Genomic DNA, 12,200 nt, shown 5'->3' with positions numbered 1-12,200 from the left:
CAAAGAGATGATATCAGAAGAGTGTGCTTTCGTATGGTAAAGGTAATTTTGCTGACTTGAACAACCAATTAATGCACATTTTCTGATCGGCACACAATGTACTGAAATGGCGAAATTAAAATTTAATAAATCAACTTGATTGTTTGATGACATCTTGGAATTTAATTTCTATTGCAAAAAAACGTGCACCTAATTAATACACATTTTAAATATATTTATTTAAAAAGAGTTAAGAAAATAGTGATTTATTTCAGAATAGGTTACGAAACTGTCCTGTTTCCATTCAAGAAAATTTTTGGAGGAATGGAAAACAGCAAGACAAGATTTGCACAACCATTCACGTGTAGGAATGAGTGTTGTTTGTTTGTTTGAACTGCGTGTTCAACTGCGATATGCGTTTCCCTTAACTCCTGACTCCTCTTCGTAACTAACCAAACTTGTGTTAGTTTGTTTTATTCACCAAAGACGAAAGATATATGTGCAGAATACAGCTGAGCCCCAGAGTAGAATATACAGACGGTGATTCTACGCTAAAGGCGAACCAAAATGTAGAATGGAATCAACCACAGAAACCACAAATTTATAGGCAATTCAGTTATGCGGCTTGCGTGAGAACCGCGATACATAATTACGTGTTACGAGCGATCTCCTGTGTCGTTTCAGAAAATAGGAGTTACACTTCCTGGTACGAACTGCTAAGTCACTCTGCATTACCTAATGGAAAATTACGTAAATGTGAACACTACGTCACAGCATAAACGTTACACACGTACGATTTCTATGGAGACTGCTATTTGTCTTTGCAATCGAAGTACGTAAGTAAGGTTGTGTAGACGTTTTCTGGTTAGTAGTTAGTTAGATTGTATCATGTGAGATACAATTATAATAAGTGTAAGCATTCAAGGAATGGAAGAAGGTTTTGTTTGTACCTTTACCGCATTCTTAAGGGGCGCTTGATTCGATATTCTTTATGGTTTAATCAATTCCTATTTTATTTCTTGTGTTTATTATAGTAGATTTTATCATGCTAATGGCTTCCAATCTCAGGTTCAGTTTACTGTCTGGTTGATTGATTACGGTTGTAAGTCTCCAACAATCTGGAATAAAACGCTTGTAAGAAACTCATCAATTTGTTTCAGAAGCGCATTACGTAGCAAATTTAATTAAATCGCATTATAAAGCGACATGAAAACTGAAAAAGAGTAATTTACACATTTATTTTGTGTCTTGAAGAAAGTTTCAGGTGATTCTTCTCGATTCGTTAGCTTGGTACCATACGTAAAGGGCATCCGTTCAATTAAGTGGTTTATGAAAATTACTTTCAAAACCAAGGTCTATGAGAGACAAATATTTTACCATAAACATTTTGTACCCGTTTATGTTTTCCACAAATTGTTTGAACTGTCTTGTGAACCAGGTGGTTATGTAAAAGTGGAGCGCGGGGTCTTCATGCTTGAGTGACTTTGCGTAAATCCTCATTTACAATTTCATGTTTGTCGTTTATTATCTATTTTGAGAGTTGTTGTTAAGATTGAAAAGATCAACACAAAAGTTTACTCATTCCAACCCTTAAACTACCAAGCAATGAAAGTATATGTACATACATGACATTTATATAATTTGAACCTTTTAGTGCATATTAAGGATTTCGAATGTACATACCGTGTCGCATCGCACAGTTTGTTTGGCTTCGATCATTGTATACTCATAATAAAATGGTTTGTGGCTTTACCACGAGGAGATAGCCATTAATGTTTTTCTGGGATAAATAGACTGCTGGTTGTTTGTCAAGTTCCACGAGCCCAGTGAATCGTAAAGAAAAAGTGCTTTATGTCGATGGTGGAAGAAAAGGGGTTTTGTCACGCAGGCTGGGTTCAGTGTCTGAAAATTCTGCCAACATGATGTTGCACTATCTGGTGTTCATGTTTGTTGTTGTAACATGCGTCCAATGTCAAGGTGGGTACAAATATTCATGTTACATTTGGAATATTTTGAATACTAACTTACAATAAGTATAATATGCTAAATTTTTAGGTAAAATAGTGAGTCTGTTAGTTTAAACTAGTTATTTTTCGGAAAACTTTCTTTTTAGGTGTTGATGAATGCGCTCTTGGGACTCACGCATGTCACGTTGAGGCAAATTGCATAAACACAAGTGGGGGATACACTTGTAAGTGCAAAGACTGGTTTGTAGGTGACGGTTTCGACTGCAAAGGTTTGTGCTTTTAGTTGAAATAGTTGTTCAATCCAATTGCTTTTCCTTGTTTTAGAGATTTGCAACAATATTATATTAACCGATAAAATATAGCATGAAAACATATTGCAGAGCCCAGAATAAAATGTGATTAATTTATTTGATTGCATCGTCACCAAAACCTTTTATTTAATCAATATGAAGTCTGAATAAATTTTTGCACGATCTGATTAGCTTCGAAAATCAAAAATTTAAACACCTACCCGCACCTTACTTAGTTAAATATATTTTTTCTGTTTACATCGATGTTCAGGATACTGCAATAATTCTTGCCCTGGTCGTTGTGCTGAAGGTTTGAACGGTTACACCTGTTTTACAAGTGGTAAGTATACCATGCTGCTGTTCTGCAAAAAGTAACTTGGCAAAAACAGAAAGTATTATTTCTTTTCATCCTGGTCAATTTTTTATCCACAGGTGAACCAGTTATTCACAATATCAAGGTGTTGTGGCGAACCCACAACAGTCTGTTTATTGGATGGAATGCAAGCAACGCGAACACAGCGGATGCTTCAACCACCGGGACAAGGAATTACTATTCTGGAACGAGGCAGATAGGTTTCCTTTACTTGCAGCCAGATACCGAGTACAGCATAACAGTTACAGCTCGGAATTTCATTTCCACATCCACTCAAAGTATTACAGTCAGAACTCGTAAGTTCGATTACTCACCTCACGACCAGTTTCCGAGATTTTTATCTTTCAGTTTTTTGTGATAAATATGCGAAGTTGAGATTACAATCGCGTGCTTTTACAGTTTCCGAACCAGCAATTCCAACCCTTCCATCTCCAACAATGTCAGGATGTGTAAACTCTCCGCCACTAAGTTGCTGTTCTGGATACAAAAGTGACGGATTCAATTGCATTGGCAAGTCCCTCTAGATTTGAACGAATTTTGTATGTCATAATTTTGATTAGTTTCGAGATGTGACATAAAACACTTTTTCACGTCAAGATAAAGTGGCAAACTATACTTTTGTTTTTGTGTGTAAACAACATTTGAAATTTGGTACTGTGCAGAATTTTTTTTGCCCCCAACAGTATACTGCATCAGTTCTGCGTAATGTATTTTTGCTATAAGCAGCTGTTCACAAACGATATGGGAATTCACACGATAATAAATAAAATTTGAAAGTACAGGCCATGTAAATGTGTGAAAACAACCGGTTTGACAAATCATATTTTGTACCAGATATAGACGAGTGCGCGGGTAATCCATGTGATTCGAACGCAGCATGCAGGAACACACCTGGAAGTTACAACTGTATTTGCAACAATTGTTATATTGGGGATGGTAACGTTTGCACTCGTAAGTGATGTCATTTGCTAACATGACGAGCTAAGGAATAAATGACTTTTCTTTTTCTCACCTTAATTATAGAATAAATGACATTAATGTTTTTTGGGTTAATATTCATAGAACATTGTGGAGGAACAGAATGTTATTCAGAAGGAGGATGTGATACATTTTCCCTTTGGTCTGACACCTTTGGTAAGTATGTAACGATAGGATTTTCAACCCTTTTCCACTACGGATCGAAGTTAGCATTTTCACAGACTGGCTCTCATAAATCACTTCTGCAGTTCAATCTATTTGTTATTAGTTGAACAGCCTTCTGTTGGAAACTTATCAACAACTTGGAAATCTGGTACCGGTCTCAGTTTTTCATGGACAAGCAACAAAGTTGCATATAGAAGTGCGTTTTTGTCCGGTGATGGAGTTTCCTATGATCAACACATTCCAAGAAAAGCAGCGTTTTCGTTTCTGAAACCATCAACAACTTATAATCTAACTGTAGTTGTCTATAACCACCTTGGAACTGCATCTGCGAGCATTTTAGCTCAAACAGGTATAGTAACTCATTTTTTCCCTTTTATCTCGAAACATTTAGTTTTTCTCTTGGCAACTGTATTGCAGAACCTCAAATGCCTATTAACCCAACTTTGTCGCCAAGCACACCGAATCCTGCTGATGGTTGTGGAGCTGGATTTGCGCTCTCAGGAGGAGCTTGTATAGGTTGTAATAAATAAATTTGTCATTAAATAATACTTAGACAAATAAGTAAGCCTTTATTACAGATATTGATGAATGTTCTCACGGTTTGCACAACTGCCACAATGAGGCGGTATGTACGAACACAATGGGCAGTTTCACATGTTCTTGTAAGTTGGGATACTTTGGCAATGGAATCATTTGTGTGGGTAAGTTACAATAACCTAAAAATCATAAAGTCCCACTAAACACTACAAAATTTGTAGGAAAATGTGATTCAACTTCTTACTCAATTTGTGGAACCCGCGGTATCTGCGGTAGAAATTACTATGGAACCAGTTGTTACTGTCATAACAATAACGAGTGTTATGGTAAGTTGTTGATGAAAAGTAAAATTTAAACAACGAACTCAGGTCTAAACAAATAACCACACACAGAAAACAGTGATGTCACAATTATTCCACAAAATGTTGGACTTCATTTCGTCATCGTCAAGTGGGAAAGATTGGTTCCAGCTTATGAAATATTTTGTTATGACGTGACGTTGATTGAAGGAACAAGTGTAATTACAAAGTACAGCAGACTTCACAACAGGGAAGCAGCGTTTGCTAATCTTAACCCAACCTCTGTTTATACCATCATGGTCAAACCCACGTTCTCAACAAGCACATCAACCAACTTTACTTTTACCACAGGTAGGCGTTACTGAGTGATGCGAACGTGACACAAGTGTTTCAAATACCTTTACTTTGCAGAAGGTCTCTTAGCCAGCACTACCACAATGTTTTCCACTCCAGCTACGACTTCGACCACACCGATTTATTCCACTGTCGAGTCAGCAATGACGACCACTTCTGAACCTCCTTCCAACTGCAACGTTTTTACTTTCCTTGTCTCCATTTTTAGTGCCTTTTTGCAAATTATATTTAGGGCACTTGCATTTGTAACATAAAAAATTGTTCGTAAAAGAAATTTGCAACGCTACCAGAACACATATCCCAAAATTAACATATTCCTTATCATGTTGTACAGTCAAAAGAAAGCTGATGGTAATGTGTGTCAAAAACAACAATTAAAGAAACAAAATAATCAAAGCATGTGCAAGATTTTGTAATAAAGTTGAAATGAAAAAAGCGGTCAAATCGGTTTCAAAATTGCTGCTAAATTTAACAGTTTTTCAGACGGCAATGCGGTTGTTTAAATTTAAATGACTTGCTTCAGTTTGCATGACCAGCTTGTATGAGAAGAAATTATCTGTCCATAAACAGGTCATAAACCATTCAAATTCACAAGCAAAATTTTTACACGTTGTTTATTTACCAATTTTGGTTTATGTGCACATTACGATTCAGGTAATACATTTGGTTGTGACTTTTTGAAGTCAAAACATAGATAAAATCAATTTCTTAACAAACAGTACTCAGAAAACAGTTTCGAAACAACCCCATACGACTGTTGCAAAGTAATAAGCGTCAGTAATGGGCAACTGGGTCTAAATTCTTGACCTGATTGGCAGAAAGTTTCCAGTTAAATTTCGTGTTCGTTGATACACGGTTGGCAGTATTAATAAAAATACGTGTTAGTAAAAAATACCTTCTTATAATGTGTCAAATGTTTTCGCATTTTGGGGTCGAAACATTTCAACGACTGTAATTTAGGTCAATGGAATTTGCAAAATAATGTCTAGCTTTGTTTTCATATTTCTGTTTCGTAGTCTGCTTTTGATAAACGGGCTTTTCTCATTTTAAGAAACAAATATTTTCTTTACTTGTTTAGTTCAGCAAGCCATGCAACTTCTAATATGGCCCCATGTGACGCAAGCTCATGTAAACAAAACACATTTTAGACTATTTGGTGTACTGTTGGTTTTGCAAGTTTGTTAAAATCGTATAGTGGTGGAAATTTTGTTTTCAAGTGAATTAAAAAATCAAAGTATTTCCCACTTAAGTTTCGTGCCATCTATATTGTTTCAGTTAAGGCTTAGTTGACTTTTTGCATGCTAAAGGTTTCCAAACGCTGGTTCAGTTTATTGTCTGGATGTGTGATTAACGGTGGTAGATCTCCAGTACGTAAATGTGAAGGTCGCGTGAGTTTAACCTACCCAGAACCAAATTGTCGGAAAAAAGTAGCTAATTTAGGCTGCAATGCTTTAGCAAAGAATGCATTGAAAACATTAGCCGTACTTTGAAAGCACCTTTAAAGTGAAACTTACATAATGGGGATCAAATGAATTGGTTTATATAAGTTATATAAGTAGGTGGGCTACTTATATATACTGCTTCAAAGGACACAACATTTTTAATAACGGTCAATAAAATACATACAATGTCTTATCATGACATGACAATGTTGCTTAAATTGATTCGGACAATATCTTCCACTTCACTATAGGATATGTTAATAGAGATGCTACCCGGATCCGCATGTTTATCAATCAAATCCGGCCCGGTACTATCTAGAACTAACCGTCAACAGTTTGCGTTTTTCCCAGAGTGGCACAAAGAGATGATATCAGAAGAGTGTGCTTTCGTATGGTAAAGGTAATTTTGCTGACTTGAACAACCAATTAATGCACATTTTCTGATCGGCACACAATGTACTGAAATGGCGAAATTAAAATTTAATAAATCAACTTGATTGTTTGATGACATCTTGGAATTTAATTTCTATTGCAAAAAAACGTGCACCTAATTAATACACATTTTAAATATATTTATTTAAAAAGAGTTAAGAAAATAGTGATTTATTTCAGAATAGGTTACGAAACTGTCCTGTTTCCATTCAAGAAAATTTTTGGAGGAATGGAAAACAGCAAGACAAGATTTGCACAACCATTCACGTGTAGGAATGAGTGTTGTTTGTTTGTTTGAACTGCGTGTTCAACTGCGATATGCGTTTCCCTTAACTCCTGACTCCTCTTCGTAACTAACCAAACTTGTGTTAGTTTGTTTTATTCACCAAAGACGAAAGATATATGTGCAGAATACAGCTGAGCCCCAGAGTAGAATATACAGACGGTGATTCTACGCTAAAGGCGAACCAAAATGTAGAATGGAATCAACCACAGAAACCACAAATTTATAGGCAATTCAGTTATGCGGCTTGCGTGAGAACCGCGATACATAATTACGTGTTACGAGCGATCTCCTGTGTCGTTTCAGAAAATAGGAGTTACACTTCCTGGTACGAACTGCTAAGTCACTCTGCATTACCTAATGGAAAATTACGTAAATGTGAACACTACGTCACAGCATAAACGTTACACACGTACGATTTCTATGGAGACTGCTATTTGTCTTTGCAATCGAAGTACGTAAGTAAGGTTGTGTAGACGTTTTCTGGTTAGTAGTTAGTTAGATTGTATCATGTGAGATACAATTATAATAAGTGTAAGCATTCAAGGAATGGAAGAAGGTTTTGTTTGTACCTTTACCGCATTCTTAAGGGGCGCTTGATTCGATATTCTTTATGGTTTAATCAATTCCTATTTTATTTCTTGTGTTTATTATAGTAGATTTTATCATGCTAATGGCTTCCAATCTCAGGTTCAGTTTACTGTCTGGTTGATTGATTACGGTTGTAAGTCTCCAACAATCTGGAATAAAACGCTTGTAAGAAACTCATCAATTTGTTTCAGAAGCGCATTACGTAGCAAATTTAATTAAATCGCATTATAAAGCGACATGAAAACTGAAAAAGAGTAATTTACACATTTATTTTGTGTCTTGAAGAAAGTTTCAGGTGATTCTTCTCGATTCGTTAGCTTGGTACCATACGTAAAGGGCATCCGTTCAATTAAGTGGTTTATGAAAATTACTTTCAAAACCAAGGTCTATGAGAGACAAATATTTTACCATAAACATTTTGTACCCGTTTATGTTTTCCACAAATTGTTTGAACTGTCTTGTGAACCAGGTGGTTATGTAAAAGTGGAGCGCGGGGTCTTCATGCTTGAGTGACTTTGCGTAAATCCTCATTTACAATTTCATGTTTGTCGTTTATTATCTATTTTGAGAGTTGTTGTTAAGATTGAAAAGATCAACACAAAAGTTTACTCATTCCAACCCTTAAACTACCAAGCAATGAAAGTATATGTACATACATGACATTTATATAATTTGAACCTTTTAGTGCATATTAAGGATTTCGAATGTACATACCGTGTCGCATCGCACAGTTTGTTTGGCTTCGATCATTGTATACTCATAATAAAATGGTTTGTGGCTTTACCACGAGGAGATACCCATTAATGTTTTTCTGGGATGAATAGGCTGCTGGTTGTTTGCCAAGTTCCACGAGCCCAGTGAATCGTAAAGAAAAAGTGCTTTATGTCGATGGTGGAAGAAAAGGGGTTTTGTCACGCAGGCTGGGTTCAGTGTCTGAAAATTCTGCCAACATGATGTTGTCCTATCTGGTGTTCGTGTTTGTTGTTGTAACATGCGTCCAATGTCAAGGTGGGTACAAATATTCATGTTACATTTGGAATATTTTGAATACTAAATTACAATAAGTATAATATGCTAAATTTTTAGGTAAAATAGTGAGTCTGTTAGTTTAAACTAGTTATTTTTCGGAAAACTTTCTTTTTAGGTGTTGATGAATGCGCTCTTGGGACTCACGCATGTCACGTTGAGGCAAATTGCATAAACACAAGTGGGGGATACACTTGTAAGTGCAAAGACTGGTTTGTAGGTGACGGTTTCGACTGCAAAGGTTTGTGCTTTTAGTTGAAATAGTTGTTCAATCCAATTGCTTTTCCTTGTTTTAGAGATTTGCAACAATATTATATTAACCGATAAAATATAGCATGAAAACATATTGCAGAGCCCAGAATAAAATGTGATTAATTTATTTGATTGCTTCGTCACCAGAACCTCTGAATAAATAAAAGTCTGAATAAATTTTTGCACGATCTGATTAGCTTCGAAAATCAAAAATTTATACACCTACCCGCACCTTACTTAGTTAAATATATTTTTTCTGTTTACATCAATGTTCAGGATACTGCAATAATTCTTGCCCTGGTCGTTGTGCTGAAGGTTTGAACGGTTACACCTGTTTTACAAGTGGTAAGTATACCGTATACTTGGCAAAAACAGAAGGTATTATTTCTTTTCATACTGGTCAACTTTTTTGTCTACAGGTAAACCAGTTATTCACAATATCAAGGTTTTGTGGCGAACACACAACAGTCTGTTTATTGGATGGAATGCCAGCAACGCAAACACAGCAGATGCTTCAACCACCGGGACAAAATATTACTATTCAGGAACGAGGCAGATGGGTTTCCTTTACTTACAGCCTGATACCGAGCACAACATAAAAGTTACAGCTCGGAATTTCATTTCCACATCCACTCAAATTATTAAAGTCAGAACTCGTAAGTTCGATTATTTACGACAAGCTTCCGAGTTTTTTTATCTTTTAGTTTTTTGTGATAAAAATGAGATGTTGAGATTACATTTGCGTGCTTTTACAGTTTCCGAATCAGCAATTCCAATCCTACCGTCTTCAACAACGCCAGAATGTGTAAACTATCCGCCACTAAGTTGCTGTTCTGGATTCACAAGTGACGGATTCAATTGCATTGGCAAGTCCCTCGTTCTTTAGATTTGACCGAATTTTGTATTTCATAATTTCAATTAGTTTCGAGATGTGACATAAAACACTTTTTTACGTCAAGATAAAGTGGCAAACTATACTTTTCTTTTTGTGCATAAATAACATATTAAATTTGGTACTGTGCAGAAAACTTTTTGCCCCCAGCAGTATACTGCATCAGTTCTGCGTAATGTATTTTTGCTATAAGCAGCTGTTCACAAACGATATGGGAATTCACACGATAATAAATAAAATTTGAAAGTACAGGCCATGTAAATGTGTCAAAACAACCGGTTTGACAAACTATCATATATTGTACCAGATATTGACGAGTGCGAAGGTGATCCATGTGATTCGAACGCAGCATGCACGAACACACGTGGAAGTTACAATTGTATTTGCAACAATTGTTATATTGGGGATGGAAACGTATGCACTCGTAAGTGATGTCGTTTGTGAATCAAAAACCGTTACTTTCGAGTGCAAAAATTGCTGCTAATATGACGAGCTAAGGAATAAATGACTTTTTTAACTTAATTATGGAATAAATGACATTTCTAGTTATTTGTTTCAAAATGTGTTTTTTGGGTAAATATTCATAGAACATTGTGGAGGGACAGAATGTTATTCAAGAGGAGAATGTCATACATATTCCCTTTCGTCTGACTCCTTTGGTAAGTGTGTAACGATAGACTTTTCAACCTTTTTCCACTGCGGATCGGAGTTGGCATTTTCACAGACTGGCTCTCATATATAACTTCTGCAGTTCAATCTAATTGTTATTAGTTGAACAACCTTCTGTTGGAAACTTATCAATAACTTGGAAATCTGGTACCGGTCTCAGTTTTTCATGGACAAGCAACAAAGTTGCATATAGAAGTGCGTTTTTGTCCGGTGATGGAGTTTCCTATGATCAACACATTCCAAGAAAAGCAGCGTTTTCGTTTCTGAAGCCATCAACAACTTATAATCTGACTGTAGTTGTCTATAACCACCTTGGAACTGCATCTGCGAGCATTTTAGCTCAAACAGGTAAAATAACTCGTTTTTTCCCTTTCATTTCGAAACATTTAGTTTTTGTCTTGGTAACTTTATTGCAGAACCTCAAATGCCTACTAACCCAACTTTGTCGCCAAGCACACCGAATCCTGCTCATGGTTGTGGAGCTGGATTTACGCTCTCAGGAGGAGCTTGTATAGGTTATATTAATTAAATTTGTCATTAATTATTATTTAGACAAATAAGTAAAACTTTTTTACAGATATTGATGAATGTTCTAACGGTTTGCACAACTGTCACAATGAGGCGATATGTACGAACACAATGGGCAGTTTCACATGTTCTTGTAAGTTGGGATACTTTGGCAATGGAGTTAATTGCGTGGGTATGTTACAATAACCTAAAAATCATCAAGTCCCACTAAACAATAAAAAATTTGTAGGAAAATGTGATTCAACATCTTATTCAGTTTGTGGAACACGCGGTATCTGCGATATAAATTATTATGGAACCAGTTGTTACTGTTATGACGATAACGAGTGTTATGGTAAGTTGTTGATGAAAAGTGAGATTTAAACAACGAACTCAGGTCTAAACAAATAACCACAGGAAACAGTGATGTCACAATTACTCCACAAAATTTTGGACTTCATTTCTTCATCGTCAAGTGGGAAAGATTGGTTCCAGCTTATGTAATGTTTTTTTATGACGTGACGTTGATTGAAGGAACAAGTGTAATTACAAAGTACAGCAGACTTCACAACAGAGAAGCAGCGTTTGCTAATCTTAACCCAACCTCTGTTTATACCATCATGGTCAAACCCACGTTCTCAACAAGCACATCAACTAACTTCACTTTTACCACAGGTAGGCGTTACTGAGTGATGCGAACGTGACACAAGTGTTTCAAATACCTTTACTTTGCAGAAGATCTCTTAGCCAGCACTACCACAATGTTTTCCACTCCAGCTACGACTTCGACCACACCGATTTATTCCACTGTCGAGTCAGCAATGACGACCACTTCTGAACCTCCTTCCAACTGCAACGTTTTTACTTTCCTTGTCTCCATTATTAGTGCCTTTTTGCAAATTATATTCAGGCACTTGCATTTGTGACATAAAAAATTGTTCGAAAAGGAATATGCAACGCTACCAGAACACATATCCCAAAATTAACATATTCCTTATCATGTTGTACAGTCAAAAGAAAGCTGATGGTAATGTGTGTCAAAAACAACAATTAAAGAAACAAAATAATCAAAGCATGTGCAAGATTTTGTAATAAAGTTGAAATGAAAAAAGCGGTCAATCGGTTTTAAAATTGCTGCTAATTTTCCAACAGTTTTTCAGACGG

At 36.1% G+C, this 12,200-nt stretch overlaps 3 protein-coding genes across 3 annotated transcripts; all 3 read left to right on the top strand.

Annotated features, from left to right (window-relative positions):
* The first annotated feature begins 1,898 nt into the window (after positions 1-1,898).
* LOC145911977 (uncharacterized) lies at positions 1,899-3,133 on the top strand. Its single transcript, XM_082999408.1, has 5 exons — positions 1,899-1,956; positions 2,093-2,215; positions 2,508-2,576; positions 2,669-2,905; positions 3,009-3,133. The coding sequence occupies exons 1-5, from the start codon at positions 1,899-1,901 to the stop codon at positions 3,131-3,133; spliced, it is 612 nt and encodes a 203-aa protein (XP_082855534.1).
* A 472-nt stretch (positions 3,134-3,605) lies between these two features.
* Positions 3,606-4,282, top strand: LOC145911976 (uncharacterized). Its single transcript, XM_082999407.1, has 3 exons — positions 3,606-3,743; positions 3,856-4,101; positions 4,170-4,282. Exons 1-3 carry the CDS (start codon positions 3,638-3,640, stop codon positions 4,280-4,282), a joined length of 465 nt encoding a protein of 154 aa, XP_082855533.1. The 5' UTR covers positions 3,606-3,637.
* A 52-nt stretch (positions 4,283-4,334) lies between these two features.
* Positions 4,335-5,268, top strand: LOC145910612 (uncharacterized). Its single transcript, XM_082997802.1, has 4 exons — positions 4,335-4,453; positions 4,511-4,615; positions 4,682-4,939; positions 5,000-5,268. The coding sequence occupies exons 1-4, from the start codon at positions 4,393-4,395 to the stop codon at positions 5,194-5,196; spliced, it is 621 nt and encodes a 206-aa protein (XP_082853928.1). The 5' UTR covers positions 4,335-4,392; the 3' UTR covers positions 5,197-5,268.
* Positions 5,269-12,200: the final 6,932 nt, after the last annotated feature.

This window comes from Ascidia mentula, chromosome 8 (genome assembly GCF_947561715.1).
Source record: "Ascidia mentula chromosome 8, kaAscMent1.1, whole genome shotgun sequence".
Classification (NCBI taxonomy): domain Eukaryota; kingdom Metazoa; phylum Chordata; class Ascidiacea; order Phlebobranchia; family Ascidiidae; genus Ascidia; species Ascidia mentula.
This window is presented reverse-complemented; position numbering and strand designations above follow the sequence as displayed.

Coding starts and splice junctions, on each gene's coding strand:
- LOC145911977 (XM_082999408.1), top strand. CDS start 1,899: ATGATGTTGCACTATCTGGTGTTCATGTTTGTTGTTGTAACATGCGTC. Junction 1,957..2,092: donor AACATGCGTCCAATGTCAAG/GTGGGTACAAAT, acceptor CTTTCTTTTTAG/GTGTTGATGAATGCGCTCTT. Junction 2,906..3,008: donor AAGTATTACAGTCAGAACTC/GTAAGTTCGATT, acceptor GTGCTTTTACAG/TTTCCGAACCAGCAATTCCA.
- LOC145911976 (XM_082999407.1), top strand. CDS start 3,638: ATGACATTAATGTTTTTTGGGTTAATATTCATAGAACATTGTGGAGGA. Junction 3,744..3,855: donor CCTTTGGTCTGACACCTTTG/GTAAGTATGTAA, acceptor ATTTGTTATTAG/TTGAACAGCCTTCTGTTGGA. Junction 4,102..4,169: donor GAGCATTTTAGCTCAAACAG/GTATAGTAACTC, acceptor ACTGTATTGCAG/AACCTCAAATGCCTATTAAC.
- LOC145910612 (XM_082997802.1), top strand. CDS start 4,393: ATGGGCAGTTTCACATGTTCTTGTAAGTTGGGATACTTTGGCAATGGA. Junction 4,616..4,681: donor TAACAATAACGAGTGTTATG/GTAAGTTGTTGA, acceptor AACCACACACAG/AAAACAGTGATGTCACAATT. Junction 4,940..4,999: donor CAACTTTACTTTTACCACAG/GTAGGCGTTACT, acceptor TTTACTTTGCAG/AAGGTCTCTTAGCCAGCACT.